Below are 14,405 nucleotides of genomic sequence, written 5' to 3' on the forward strand. Positions count from 1 at the left end.
ATGTCAAGAAATTTGACGGTACAAACTTCCAAGGTTTGGAGGTTTCAGATCAAAGCTTTATTTATGGCACACGAAATAGACGATGTTGTTGATGGCACGCGGACTTTACCGGAGGAACGATCGATGGCCATTGCGAAAACGTGGATTCGTGATAATGCCAAGGCGATGTTCCTGATCTCTACTGCACTGGAACCAGCTCAGCTCGAGCCGTTGCTAGTGTGTGAATCAGCTAAAGATATGTGGGACAGTTTGTGTCGTATTCACGAGCAAAAATTGGCATCTAATAAATTGCTACTGCTACAAAAATTTCACGAGTACCGCATGGGACCGAACGACTCGGTTGTGCAGCATATTTCGAAGATTCGCAATTTGGCCGCTTAGATTGAAGACGTAGGAGAACATGTCTCGGAGCTGACTGTCATAGCTAAAATCTTTGGCAGTTTATCAGTGAAATATAGTACTCTTCAGACGGCTTGGGATAGTGTCGATCCGGCCCGTCAGACTTTCGAGCACCTGGAAGAAAGGCTGATTCGCGAAGAAGCTAGAGTGGGTGCTAGTGAGGACGGTGCAAGTGCATTCGCAGCAGCGAAGAACGAAAAAAAGTCGCGCGGGAAGAAAAAGTCTAAAGGAAAAAAGGTCAACAAGAACGTTGAGTGCTACAGATGCAACGAGATGGGGCATTACGCTCACGAGTGTCCGTCCAAAAAAGGCGGGAAAAGTGGAGACAGTGTGTCGGGAGAGCCAAGCGGGAGACAGCTGCGGCAGTTTCTTGCGGTCAGACAAGGTGAGACCTGGCTTACCGACAGTGGTGTGTCGCGACATATGACATACCGACGTGAATGGCTCACAGATTACCGTCCGATCCCTAATGATGGAACGTTTCTTACTGTGTCCGATTAGCACTGTGTCCAATTGTAACCGTTGTGTGTCCGTTTCCTACTGTGTCAGATTGTCACTGTGTCCGATTGATTCAACCTGCTGTGTCCGATTTATTCTGTGCGCAACTGGGATCTCCCCGTTTCCCACTGGGGTTGGTTACCCAATCTTCCACAGGGTTGCTCAGGTGCCCGGGGTTCGCCAACTTGGAGGTGAGAGTCGGAATTGGGTTGGAGTGACTATGCTGCACTCTCTTGCCGAGCGCTGTGTGGTTTTCATGCACTACCCCCTTTGAACCTCCTTCTCGATCTGTAATCCAACAAAAAAATCTGCTTTTGAAAAAACTATGTTAAAGTTTCTATGCAAGTCTTTCAATAGATTGTGCATTTCAGACATATCATCACCACATAACAAACCGTCATCTACGTATATGGCTAAAAACAGTCTTTTACCTGTCTCTGACACCTTATAAAATACGCACGGATCGGCTTTCGATTGTTGGAAACCGCGTTTCAATAAATAGCCTTCTATCCTTTTATTCCACTGACATGATGCTTGCTTAAGTCCATATAAGCTTTTCTTTAACAAGCATACTCTATCGTCTTTTTCAAAGCCACTGAGTTGCTCCATGTAAATTTCTTCTTCGAGATCGCCATGTAAGAATGCCGTTTTCACGTCGATTTGGTAGATCTCCATATTTAGAGCTGCTGCGATGGATAATAGAGTTCGTACTGAACTGAACTTGACAACTGGTGCAAAAGTTTCTGTATAGCCTATGCCTTGTTTCTGTGAAGCTTATCTGTAAGCTTATCTTTGTCTTCCGTGGTTTTGACATTTTTCGTAAACGAAATGTATTTTTCTTTCGTAATTGGAAATATATCCACATGTCCATCGTACGCTGTAGCTATTTCGGTGATAATAAAGTGCGCGTCGTAGCCTGATAAATTGTGGAAAACTATAGGAATGAAATAAGAGTTTTTATAATTTAGATTGCAATTTGAATGGGCGGGACCTCTGTAGCGATCGGTCAGATGGCAATGATCGCGTACTCGTACATCGTCCGGCGCGAACGGTTTTTCGCAAATGTGACACTGCGTCACGCCGCAAAATGTCTATCACTCGTTTCGCGTTAAATCTGTCATGGGTACATTACTGGACAAAATAGTCTTTACGCCATGCACTAATCTAAGTTTCTCTGCAAACCACGCGACGCAATCCTTATCGCGACGAAACCGATACGCGGATAACGAGTCGTCGTACGAGCAACGCACGTAGTAGGGTAACTTCGGTATTTACGCCGCGCGAGGATTTACGTCGCAGAAGTCAGAAAAAATAGAAGGAATAGAGATACTTGCTCGCAATCACACTGTTATGTGCCTTGCCTTTATGCCATATTAGTATTGTGTTGTAATTTCAGTTCTTTACTGTTAATATTAACGAAACCGTCGTGAGTTGAATCGATTTCTCACCGTAATAAATAGCGCGATCATATATTACGACCTACGTAAAATGATTACTGTAGGGAATGTAAAAGGTTTAATGGTTATTTCATGATACATAAGTGTAAAGGGATAGTAAGAGAAAGGCTGGAATACAGCAAAATACAAGTGCATAGCTCTTGTTTAGCTTGATATCTTGTATTCTTTGTTTAGCTTGATATCTTGTATATCCCATCTGTTTAGGATATACGACATTTTTAGCGTGCGGAATTTATGCCATAGTACAGACACTCCGTAAAAATCAAAATCTCCTGTGTGTTCTTTTTTTTTCTTTTTTTTTTTGATCGTATAACAATACATTTTAATGCATCTATCGTTCTTCTATTTTCTTTTTAAAATTTTTCAGTTTTATAATTTGTTTATCGTTCTTACACCTTAATAAACTTTTTACACACATTTTATAACTTTTTTATTACATTTTATTGCCTTATTTATAAACATTATTTGTAATTTTTTATACGGCGTATATTTCACCCATAAGTGTCATATATCCCACCCTTATGGGATATATGGCAAAAATGCAAGGGTTTCTAAAAGTTTTTTTTATTAAATACTGCCATGTACTTCCGGGTAGCCGGGTCATGTAGGATAAGGTGGTGAAGTAATAAGTAGCCGCGGGTAACTTGTGAGTAAGGTTTATTGGGTGTCTCACTGTACATGTGCGCTCGGATAGCCGGGCGTACCGAGAGTGATTAGCCGCCGCACGGTAGCGCCGTGCTCGGGGCGGCTTGAGTCGCGAAGCGCACGCCCAGGCCTGCGTGACGTCAGCGACCACGCTATTGTCGCTGTACACGCATACATCACAAATACAAAGAATAAATATTTCATATTTCTATTTTTTTTACAGTAGTAGACAGTATAAAGTTTTTATTGGTATAATTCATTTGCCTTAAACATAGTAAATAGTACTCGATAAATTAAGTTTCCCTTAGCTGCGACGTACATACCGGAGTTACCCTATCCTATACTAAATACCCGATTATGTTGAGACATGTACGTAAACGTATTTGGATCCGCATCCGTCTTCTCCAGGGTATATTTCAAGTCGGCGTACACCACGAAGGGAACTCGTTCCTTCCTGTTGTAGTTGTTGAAACTCAGCCACTTGTCGCCGTCGCTCGGTAACTTGATCGCGCAGTCGTTCTTCATTTCTCGGCAGTCTACATCGTGAGCTTCCAATTTCTCGCTCGAATTGAAGTAATGTAAACACCTACAAAAAAAATAATGTTTTACAAATTTTTTTATAAAAATATAAAATTATATAATTTTATTAAAATGTATGCTCACCGATCGCAAAAGTATTTCCTATGCTCTTTCTTACTAATTTGCGAGTTCACGCGCGAGGCGGGATATATTTTTTATCCACGTGAAATGATCCACGTTGTCTCACGGGTCCTGCACGTACAACAAATTGACGTGCTTGTTTTTTTCCTATCGGCGAGCCGTATCGGTAATATTACAAGTTTCTCCTTCTTCTCAATATAATATACGTTGATGGAAATATCGTTGAAATGTTCAAATTTTTTAATTGGATCAACGTCATTGGAAATTCAATGTTCTGAAGATTGAGCACCGATGTGTGTGTGTGTATAATGGGAATACGAGAATTCCCTTTCGGCTGGATGCAAAGCAGCCACCACGCGAAACATGCATTGTCCATAGATTGCACGTCGATCACTGCTTTCTTCATTTTAATTTCTCGCGGCATGTTTACCCAACACTCCGCGTGCAATGGATTATATTTGTTCACGTTTACCGTCAAATTGAGTATACGCGACAACGCCCACCCGCTATCGCGTTCCTGAAATTCCTCCAGGGTTGCTAAGGTAGGCTCGATAACGCGCAACTCGTACCATTCTCGCAGATCGGACGTACGAAAGATTTCACAGTTTTTCGTATTGACACTTTTAGTCGCACGTTTTTCGCCTGTCACAAATTCACCATTAAACACGGTGTTTATCTTTATATTGGCATGCCTTTGCATGACGTTCCGCACACGATCGAGTACAATGTCTCTCGCATCTTCGAGAAATTGGCGAGGCTCGACGTGTTTGGAATTTATTATCGCACTAGTCAATATGACTTTCGAAGGCGGTATCAATCTCACGCCATCCGAGTCCTGCGTCGTCTTCTCGCGCACTGTATCTAGCACCTGCGTGCACGAAATGTTGACGTATCGAATCTTTCAAACCTTCAAGTCGTGCGATACGAGCGACTAGCGATTGCTTGACCCCGATCGATAATCGCGGCCGTTTAATTCGACTATGTTCTTCCAACAACTCAAGATACTCATTGCACCGTTGCTCCCACACATTAAATTCTTCCTACAAATTGACCAGAGCGGATTGTTCCAACAGGTCTTGTTCCCTGTTCTCCATATTATTACAATGTCCTCTTCTTTTAATTTTTACATATAATTTGATGCACTAGTACTCGCAACTTCCTGTTTTCGACTACCGATAAAGTGTATTTCTTTTCCATTTTATATCACAATGTTGCATCATTTGGTATGTTAGAATCTTTGCAAATTTCGCGTTTTTGTGCGAGTTCGATGGTCTCGTCAGCTGTTCTTAACAATGTGTAACGATGCGCCCCGAAACACATCGTTCCCGGCGAACATCAGCCGGATGCCGCCCGGCCGAATATCCGCCGGGCGAGACAAGGCACGTTGTGCCCTTTATCAATTATATTATCTCGCGTATAAGTCCGCGAACGGACTTACCGCGGCAACCGACTCGGAGCGCCGAGCGGTGCCGAAAACGCCCGAAAGCCGCCGAACGCGATCGCGGCGTCGAGGTATTCGATTAATACCCGACCGTACCGCCGATCTACCCCGGCGCTCGCCGTCGCCGTCGCCGATACCCCCGCCGCCACCTGACGGCGCCGAGGGGTATATAAACGCCGGTCTTTTACGAAAAAGATCAGATTCCGCCGTGAGCCAGCAACCGATCCGACCGATTCTCCGCTGCTCACGGATCCCGAAATCCTGAACTCGAATACAACTAGGAGGTGGAGAGTCTCTCTCTGGTTCCGTCAAGTGAAGCATCTTGACGGTTGATTCGATCCCGTCCGATAAAACCTCGATAAGCATACAATACCGGCGTGAACCAGGGTAAGAGAGCTACTAGCTACTCTCTACTCGTCAAGGGTCTTGGCCACCCGGTACCGCATCCAGCCTGACGCATCGCTGCGCCAGGGTATAAAGAGCTCTTCTTTATATTCGCTAAGGGTCTTAGCCGCACGATCCGCACGCCGTATTCCACGAGCCCGCGCGCCCGCCAATCCACGTTTGCAAATCCGTGCACCGCGTTCCGCACCGCCAATCGCTGGCCGTAATCCCGCCGTATATCTCCGCTGCGATATTCGCGCTTTCGATCTCCGCGATCTCACGGTCCGACATTCGCGTATTCCATTGTATATATCTTCGCTACGATATTCGCGCTTTCAATCTCCGCGATCTCACGGTCCGACATTCGCGTATTCCATTGTATATATCTTCGCTACGATATTCGCGTTTTCGATCTCCGCGATCTCACTGTCCGAGATCTGCGTATTCCATTGTATCTATCTCCGCTACGATATTCGCGCTTTCAATCTCCGCGAGCTCACGGTCCGACACTCGCGTATTCCATTGTACACATCTTCGCTACGATATTCGCGCTTTCGATCTCCGCGATCTAATTCATGTATTCTCAATCATTAGAATAAACCTTGTTAACTTTTTGTTTTAACCGAGTCTTGTGTCTTCCTCCGCGCCTACTCCAAACCCTGACCAGCCGCGAGCTAGATCCGCGCTTCGAAAGTTAGGTTGTTTTAAATGATATTGAACCATTGACTTTTCTCGGAATTAAATCATATCATCAGGGCAGCCGTACATAGGCGCTTGATCAACGAATTGCAACATTTGCAATTTTTACGCGAGTTCGGTGATTTCATCAGCTGTTCTTAACAATGATATCGTGTCATTGACTTATCCCGGAATTAAACCGTAGGAGCAACCGTACATAGATGCTTAACCTTCGAATCGCGAGATTTGCAATTTTGTGAATGTTTAAATAGTTTAAGAGGATTTTAGCGCGCAGTCAAGAGTTTTGAAAGATTCATGCACATCGTCACTCTGTGAAAATATGGACAACGTTGGAATGGATAAACGTTAGGGGAGACCGGATCGAAGTCGTCACCGGGGCGGAGTCGTCACTACAGTTATCTCGAAACCTGTATGTTGTGTGAACTCGCCATTAATATAGTAAACGCTACTTATGGTGCCCATGTGACCAATGAAGTTTAGTGAGATTATGTGCCATGTTGTAATTTTTATTAAGGCAAACGTGTTTTTGGAGATCAAAAGTGAAATTTTTTTCGCGTCGAAAATTTTTGATATTTTAAATATTATTTTCTCTCCGAATCTCGAGATAAGTGATTCTGAAGAGTAATGCATGTTAAACACGAATTCAGTGGTTTTTTTTATTTTCATTGATTTCTAATATTTTATGAGCGATCAAACTTAAATTCTGTGTCCGGAGCGAAGTCGTCACCAAGTTACCGGGGCGGACTCGTCACTGTGACGACTTTATCCCGGTGATTTCACTCTATTTTTCGTTGCAAATGCGTCATTGTAATTGCAAGAAAATGGTACGCACGTACCATCACAAAACGACTCCCGTCGAGAAGGAGCAACTCAGGAAGGCAGTTCTTGCGGTAAAAAAAGATGAATATAAGACAAAAGTAGCCGCAAAACAATTTGGAGTTCCGAGAACTACGTTGAACGACTAGCTGAAGAAGAATAATGATGAAATAGCACACTTGGATGACGTGGCCGTACGATATCATGGAAGCTTCAAAAATCAAAGGGCGAAAATCAAAATCAAGGAAGCAGCAGTGGTCGGATTCCGAAGAGGACTTGGATAATATGTGCTGCATGTGCTCAGAGATGACAAAGAACAGAGCTGACAAGAAACAGTGCATTTCGTGCGAGCATAGGGCACACAAGATCGTGCGCTTTTCTTGTAATTATTTTCCGCCATCGTGTTTTTAATTAATAAATGTTTCCATTTTCTATTAAAAAATAATTAATAAAATGTATCTTATTATGTTTCATGATCGGAATTATGTATTTTTATTTAAAATCCAGTCCGAGAATAGAGTGACGACTCCGCCCGGGGGGTGTGACGACTCCGCCCCGGCAATTTTGACATTTCAATTTTTGCACCTTTGTCGTCTTTACTTTATACCGGTTGAACAAAGCGACGTAGACCAAAAATACTTTTATAAATTTTGTAGCCAAGGGTTTACAACAGTACACCATTTTACTAAAATTATTTGTTTTGTTGTTAAAAATCGGCACCGAAAAAATAGTGACGACTTCGCCCTGGTCTCCCCTACTGTTCATCGCTTGTGCATACTCTTCGCGCCCGAGAACTCGGGTTTCGAAACGTGGTTACTCGCACTAACAATTGGTGCCCTAAACATCGTGTATTGCATACTTATTCGGCTCTTGATCTACATGAAATACATGGTCGTTTATGGGTGCGTTCGGGGAGACGCTATTAGCGCTACCTAGCGCTACTGGCTGTTCGCGGAGCTCTATGATAGCGCTACCAAACGCTGTCGTGACGTCATTACTGGTAGTGTTATACGTCATAACTGCTCACTACCAACGCCCTTCCTTCCATTAATAGCGTTAGCGTTTACAGGCTCTATGAACAGCGCAATAGTGAATGGTAGTGAATTGCGGCATTTGAAGCAAAATAATTTGGCGGCGGCTAGTTTGCCGATAATTTTCTCTTTCAGCGGCGGCGGAATTGGCGGATGATAATTTATCGGCGGCGACGGCGAACGGCGGCGTTAGTACATTTTTTTAAATCCTCTTGACTTAAAATAAAGTTCAATTTTAACTTTTCATAAATAATATGAACAAAAATAGCAAACAATAAATACTCAGCACTTGTTTTCAAAATACGATCACTTTATTAGCATTACTAATATCTTTTTTTTTACAAAAGAAAATAAAATTTATCTTAAAATGTTATTCCTGACCATCATACGTAACAAAAATAAAATGTAATTCACTGTATAACCATCAGATATCAGACTTCTTTCTCTCTTACTTATTAAACATTTCTTCACATATTAAGTTGTATAAATAATATGAATAATATAACTTATACTTAATGTAAAACTTATTTTACTGACTTTAAATACATATCTTTTATTAATTTGAAATTATCGTGAATAAATAATATTTTATTAGATTTTGATGGTTTTAACGAAGAACGTTTTGCTGTGATAAGCAAACCTGCAGAAGAAAACGCGCGTTCAGATGCTAAACTTGTAATCGGTATGGCATAAATGCAGCATACCAATTTGTACAAATTCGGCAGTGACAACTTCATTTTATTCTACCACTAGCTGGTTACCCGGGCTTCGCCCGAGAGTCGTTTTTTCTTCAAACGACTTTATTTGTGTTTCAATATCCATAATCGAAAAAAATTCCTTTATCAGTTCGGATACCGATTCCCAAAAAGATCGGTAACGAAAAACTATACAGTTTATAGCACTCCCCGGGAAATTCTACCCCTGTTTTATATACAATTCTTTAAGATTCGGTCAATTATTTCCCGAAAAATTGAAAAAATTTCTGATACCGGTTTCCCAAAAAATCGGTAATGAAAAATTATACACTTTATGGCACTCCCCGGGAAATTCACCCCGGGGAATGGAACTCCCTTGTTTTATATACAATTCTTTAAGATTCGGTCAATTATTTCCCGAAAAATTAGAAAAATTTCGGATACCGGTTCCCAAAAAGATCGGTAGCAAAAAACTATACACTCTATAACACTCCCCGGAAAATTCTACCCCTATTTTATATACTTTTGGTAAAAATTCGGTCGAATAGTTTAAGAGTGTATAAAGAACATACATACATACATACATACATACAGACATTCTATTTTATATATATAGATTGTAGAGGATCTTCGATAATAGATTCTGACATATGTAAATACTTTTTAACTTCGACAAGAATAGGATCTACAGGAGGAATAATGCTTGTATGTTTCACAGCCAACTCCAATCGTAATTTTTTAACTCCAAGAAGCTCACACGACTTAAGGCGTTAGACCACCTTGGCACTTTCAAAAAATCGAATTTTTTTGCTTAAAATATTCTTTAGGGTCTTGAAAACAATATAAAATTTGATTCAGCACTAAAACAGATTTTTAAACTTGGATTAGAGTCGATTGTGTGATGCGCCGTTCGGCAGCGCAGAGCGCCTTCGAACGGCCTGGAGCAGGTACACACTTTTCGACCCTTCTAAGCTTATTACCGTGAATGGATCTCTTGCGGACGAAATATAAGTTTCAGTTTATAATACTAGATGGCAGAAAAAATATTTTGAATGGCTATACTCAACGGTTCTTCAGAATAACCGTTGACACGACGCCGGTCACACTGTCTCGTTTATCTCGTGCATATTTCGATTATTTTTATTTGCTAGAATCATGAGTGATAAAGAAAAAGTGTATGATACTAAAAAGGGCACTAAAATACAGTATAAAACGAGAAAGCGGAGCAAAATTTCTAATAGAAAACCAGTGAATCGATTTTCTATAGAGCAAGATATTGAGTACGTTAGCACCTCTGCAAAAAAATTAAAACTGTCTAAAGATGAGTGTAACTGTGGAGACGATGTGGAATTGGATAATGCTTTTGGATATCGTTTGTTGAACTTTGTTGCAGTATTTTCAGCAATTTCCGAATTGGTGCAGTGCAAAACTTGTCAGACAAATGTGAAATTCACCGAAACAAGCAAGCGAGGTTTAGGCTTCAAAATAGTCGTCAGCTGTGAGAAGTGTGAAAAAACCTATATAAATTCTTGCCCTTTGGTCGGTCATGCATATGAAGTCAATAAACGAATCGTATTAGCTATGCGCTTGTTAGGCATTGGATTGCACGGAATAAAAAAATTTTGCGCCTTCATGGAATTGCCCAGACCAATATTCCAGTCGTTTTACGATAAGATTGTTACCAATATTTCATTGGCTACTGCAGCTGTGCGTGAGCAATCTATGAAGAAAGCTGCTGCAGAGGAACAAAGAAGAGCTACAGAAAAGGGAGAGACAAGTGGTCTTACGGTTTCCGGCGATGGGTCTTGGCGAAAGCGAGGCTTTTCGTCCCTTTTTGGAGTAACCACTTTAATCGGAAGGTTCACAGGTAAAGTCCTTGACTTGCTTGTAAAATCTAAATATTGTAAAGCATGCGAATTTTGGTCAAAGAAAGAGGGCACTATAGAGTACGAAGAGTGGGCAGAGTCGCATTCTGATAACTGTCAGTCGAATCATGAAGGATCGGCTGGCAAAATGGAAGTCGATTCAGTTGTCGAGATGTTTTCGCGCTCCGAAGCACTGCATGGACTCAAATATAAATATTACATAGGAGATGGTGATAGCAAGACCTTTAAAGGTATATTAGATGCTGAACCTTATGAAAATTTTACTGTCGTAAAGAAAGAGTGTATAGGCCATGTTCAGAAGAGAATGGGTACACGACTTCGCGCTTTGGTAAAAAAAGAAAAAGGACTCTCCGGAAAAGGCAAGTTGACAGGAAAACTCATCGACGAATTGTCTATATATTACGGCTTGGCAATTTGCAGACACTGTAATAATACAATTGAAGAAATGAGAAAAGCTATCTGGGCAACTTTGCGTCATAAACTGTCGACCGATGCAAAACCACAACACGAAGATTGTCCGGCCGATGCGGATACGTGGTGTTCTTGGCAGCGCGCTAAAGCTGCAAATACTCTTCATGAATATAAACACAAACCAGCTCTCAATGAAAGAGTGTACGAGGCTATCAAACCGACATATACGGATTTAAGCAGTGACGATTTATTAACTCGTTGCTTAGGCGGACATACTCAAAATAATAACGAGTGCTTCAACTCAGTTATTTGGTCCATAGCTCCAAAATGTACATCGAGCGGCAAGTTATTAGTAGACATTGCAGCTGATATCGCTGTATTAACTTTTAACGATGGACTTTCCAGCCTTATGAAAGTAATGGAAGTGTTAGGAATGAAAATTGGTGATATCTGCTACAATTTTTGCCTCGAGACGGACGCGAGCCGCATAGATAACGCGGAACACAGAATGATAGAGGCTGCTAAAAACGCTCGAAGAGCTTCTACATCGTCTAGAAAAGAGGAGGATGAGACACATATTAATCTGGAAGGGCAGCTATATGGTGCTGGAATTGCGGAATAAAGGTACATTTGAATATCTTTTTCCATTGGCAAAATATAGTAACGCAAAACTTTAAACGCATTTTTCTCAAAACGACATTTTTCAAATCGGCACGCAGCATGACTCTAATAATTTTCAACCGTTTCACTTGAAATTTTGACAGAATCTTTAAAACTAAATTATCTAAAGAAGTACATATGGATTTTTTAATACATCAAAAACTTTCAAACTTACAGACATTTTTCTACGGATTTTTTTGCTTAATAATTGCATCTTTTTTTCAAATGCTCACCATTTTTATAAAAATTAATTTTTTTACATATCCGTATGTACTTCTCTAGTAAATTTAATGTAGATTATGAAAAAATTTTGTAATTTGTTCCAGATTCAGATGCCGACGACTTCTGCTGAGTGCCGCGGAGAGCCTTTTCAAAAACCGCATTAAAGTGGACGACTCCTACGCTGCCATTTTATACTTAAAAAATATAAAAAAAATTTTTTTATTTAGTGGAAACATATATTTATAATATTACATTACATTTTTATTTTTCTTTATTGTTTATTTATTAAAAAATCGCAAAAAAACATGCTTTTTCCGGGCGTCAAGGTGGTCTAACGCCTTAAGATAATCTGCTTCTTTATTAGATGCCTATTATGAAAAAGTAAAACTAAACATGAGAATCTAACTTATATATATCATAAAAATAATAATCTTATATTTGGTGATAAATGTGGCGGCATGCGCCACCAATGATACACGCCCGCGCGGCGCCTGCATTACCGGCAGTTCGCGACAACGCCGCTAGGCGTCGCATCGCCCGCGCATTCTCTCACGGTCAAAATTCCGCACCGACTAGTATAAAGGGAGACCCCCTACGGGACCGAGGCAGATATTTTTCGGCGCTAGTCGCCAAGAGGTAGAGCGCCCGGACGCTGAGCCTACACGGCGCGAGTCGCCCAGCTACAGCGCGAGACGCTTGCTGATCACGGCGCGAGTCGCCCGGCTACAGCGCTAGACGCTTGCCGAAACCGCACGGCGCGAGTCGCCCAGCTACAGCGCGAGACGCTTGCTGATCACGGCGCGAGTCGCCCGGCTACAGCGCTAGACGCTTGCCGAAACCGCACGGCGCGAGTCGCCCAGCTACAGCGCGAGACGCTTGCTGATCACGGCGCGAGTCGCCCAGCTACAGCGCTAGACGCTTGCCGAAACCTCACGGCGCGAGTCGCCCAGCTACAGCGCGAGACGCTTGCTGATCACGGCGCGAGTCGCCCGGCTACAGCGCAAGACGCTTGCCGATTTCAAGGCGCCAGTCGCCCAGCCAATCACGGCGCTCGGTCGCCTGGCACAAAGGCGCGAGTCGCCCAGCCAATCACGGCGCTCGGTCGCCTGGCACAAAGGCGCGAGTCGCCCAGCCAATCACGGCGCTCAGTCGCCTGGCACAAAAGGCGCGAGTCGCCAAGCTAACCACGACACACGGTTGTCAGTTCTCTTTCAGGAAACACCGATTAACCAACGCGTGGCCGCCGAAACCTGGCGTCCCACGCTATTAACGTCAAACCAACCGGAGACAAGACGCCGCGCCTATTTGAGGAACGTTTTACCTCAGGCCAAAAAGATGGAGATCCTACAAAGAGGCGTCGGACCCAACCATTGCCTCTCCAGGCCATTTCAGTAAGGAAGAGATACCAGGCCTTGTGTGGATCCTCCCAAACGCCGCAAAACGAGTCCAACCAAGGTCCCTACAATCAGCGAGAAGAAATCGCGTAATGTCTCGACTCAAACGGATGTCGAGCCCTTGATGCGGGATCCCACCGTTTCCTCCACGGCAGCCACACAGACGAGCCCAAAGAAGGCGAACATTGATGCTGCCACGCAGACTAAACAACGGGGCGGATTTCGCTTTAAAGAGAAGCTTTTCCAACACTTACACAAGCCCACCTGTAAATAGTCTGTAAATATAGATAATGGTTTAAAACATATATCTGATATTGTCGCCTACCTTTCTACCCTCTTTTGCGATTCTCAAACCTTGGGCCAACTCCTACTCACGCACCAGTAACAGATTAAGTTAGAATAAGCAGTAGCAGATTAAGGTGGAATACCGACCATATAAGTAGTAGCGCCCATAATAAATATAGAAGCTGTTGCAAATATGAACTATGTAAGACTTATATATACTAGGCTTAATTACAATATTAAGCCTAGATTTTGTAAATCTAGATACTGTAAATTACCTAGACTAGGTATTGCTTAGATATATAATTTATAAAAACTGTAATGTATCTCTCTAGTCAAAGGTGGCAATGATATCTCTAGGAGTCTGGGGACCTAAGTCGTCTACAGACGATTCCGAGTCTCGACATCGAACTCGCGAAACTCATGTTCGACCGTTAGACGCCGTGCCGTCGTAAGCGGTGAGATCCCGACGACGGGCAGAGGCGCCGTACGGCAAACCGGGCTCGTGCGACGACCGGCCCGCGAGGACCGGCCGCCTAGTAGTGTGTCACATTGTTTTGAGCCTTTCGACTCACGAGACTTCTAGAGATATCATTGCCACTTTTGACTAAAGAGGATACGGTAGGATAGTAGAGTGTACTGTAATTAAAAGTTATATATAGCTTAATGGACAAAATTCATATACACTAATTTTTTTATTGTATTAAAAGTATAAATTAATTTTATATAGCATATAATCAAATAGAACCGAATATGGATATATTATTAAAAAATATATTTAATTATATTTCTCATTTTATATAAAAACAATGTCACTCAACTGGA

General features: G+C 42.2%; 2 protein-coding genes across 2 annotated transcripts; both read left to right on the plus strand.

Annotated features, from left to right (window-relative positions):
* On the plus strand, window positions 1–900 carry LOC139776175 (uncharacterized). The gene is made up of 2 exons (XM_071712690.1): window positions 1–339; window positions 382–900. Exons 1-2 carry the CDS (start codon window positions 1–3, stop codon window positions 898–900), a joined length of 858 nt encoding a protein of 285 aa, XP_071568791.1.
* An 8,980-nt stretch (window positions 901–9,880) lies between these two features.
* On the plus strand, window positions 9,881–11,644 carry LOC139776160 (uncharacterized). Its single transcript, XM_071712677.1, has one exon. The coding sequence runs from the start codon at window positions 9,881–9,883 to the stop codon at window positions 11,642–11,644; it is 1,764 nt and encodes a 587-aa protein (XP_071568778.1).
* The last annotated feature ends 2,761 nt before the right edge of the window (window positions 11,645–14,405 follow it).

The sequence above is a fragment of the Temnothorax nylanderi genome, unplaced genomic scaffold (assembly GCF_030848795.1).
Source record: "Temnothorax nylanderi isolate EJ_2023f unplaced genomic scaffold, tnyl_v1.0 TNYL_tig0113_pilon, whole genome shotgun sequence".
NCBI lineage: Eukaryota > Metazoa > Arthropoda > Insecta > Hymenoptera > Formicidae > Temnothorax > Temnothorax nylanderi.

Bases quoted from the DNA above. Each gene is read 5' to 3' on its own strand.
- LOC139776175 (XM_071712690.1), top strand. From the start codon at position 1: ATGTCAAGAAATTTGACGGTACAAACTTCCAAGGTTTGGAGGTTTCAG. The intron at 340-381 runs GTTGTGCAGCAT...TTGGCCGCTTAG, and splicing joins GCATGGGACCGAACGACTCG to ATTGAAGACGTAGGAGAACA.
- LOC139776160 (XM_071712677.1), top strand. From the start codon at position 9,881: ATGAGTGATAAAGAAAAAGTGTATGATACTAAAAAGGGCACTAAAATA.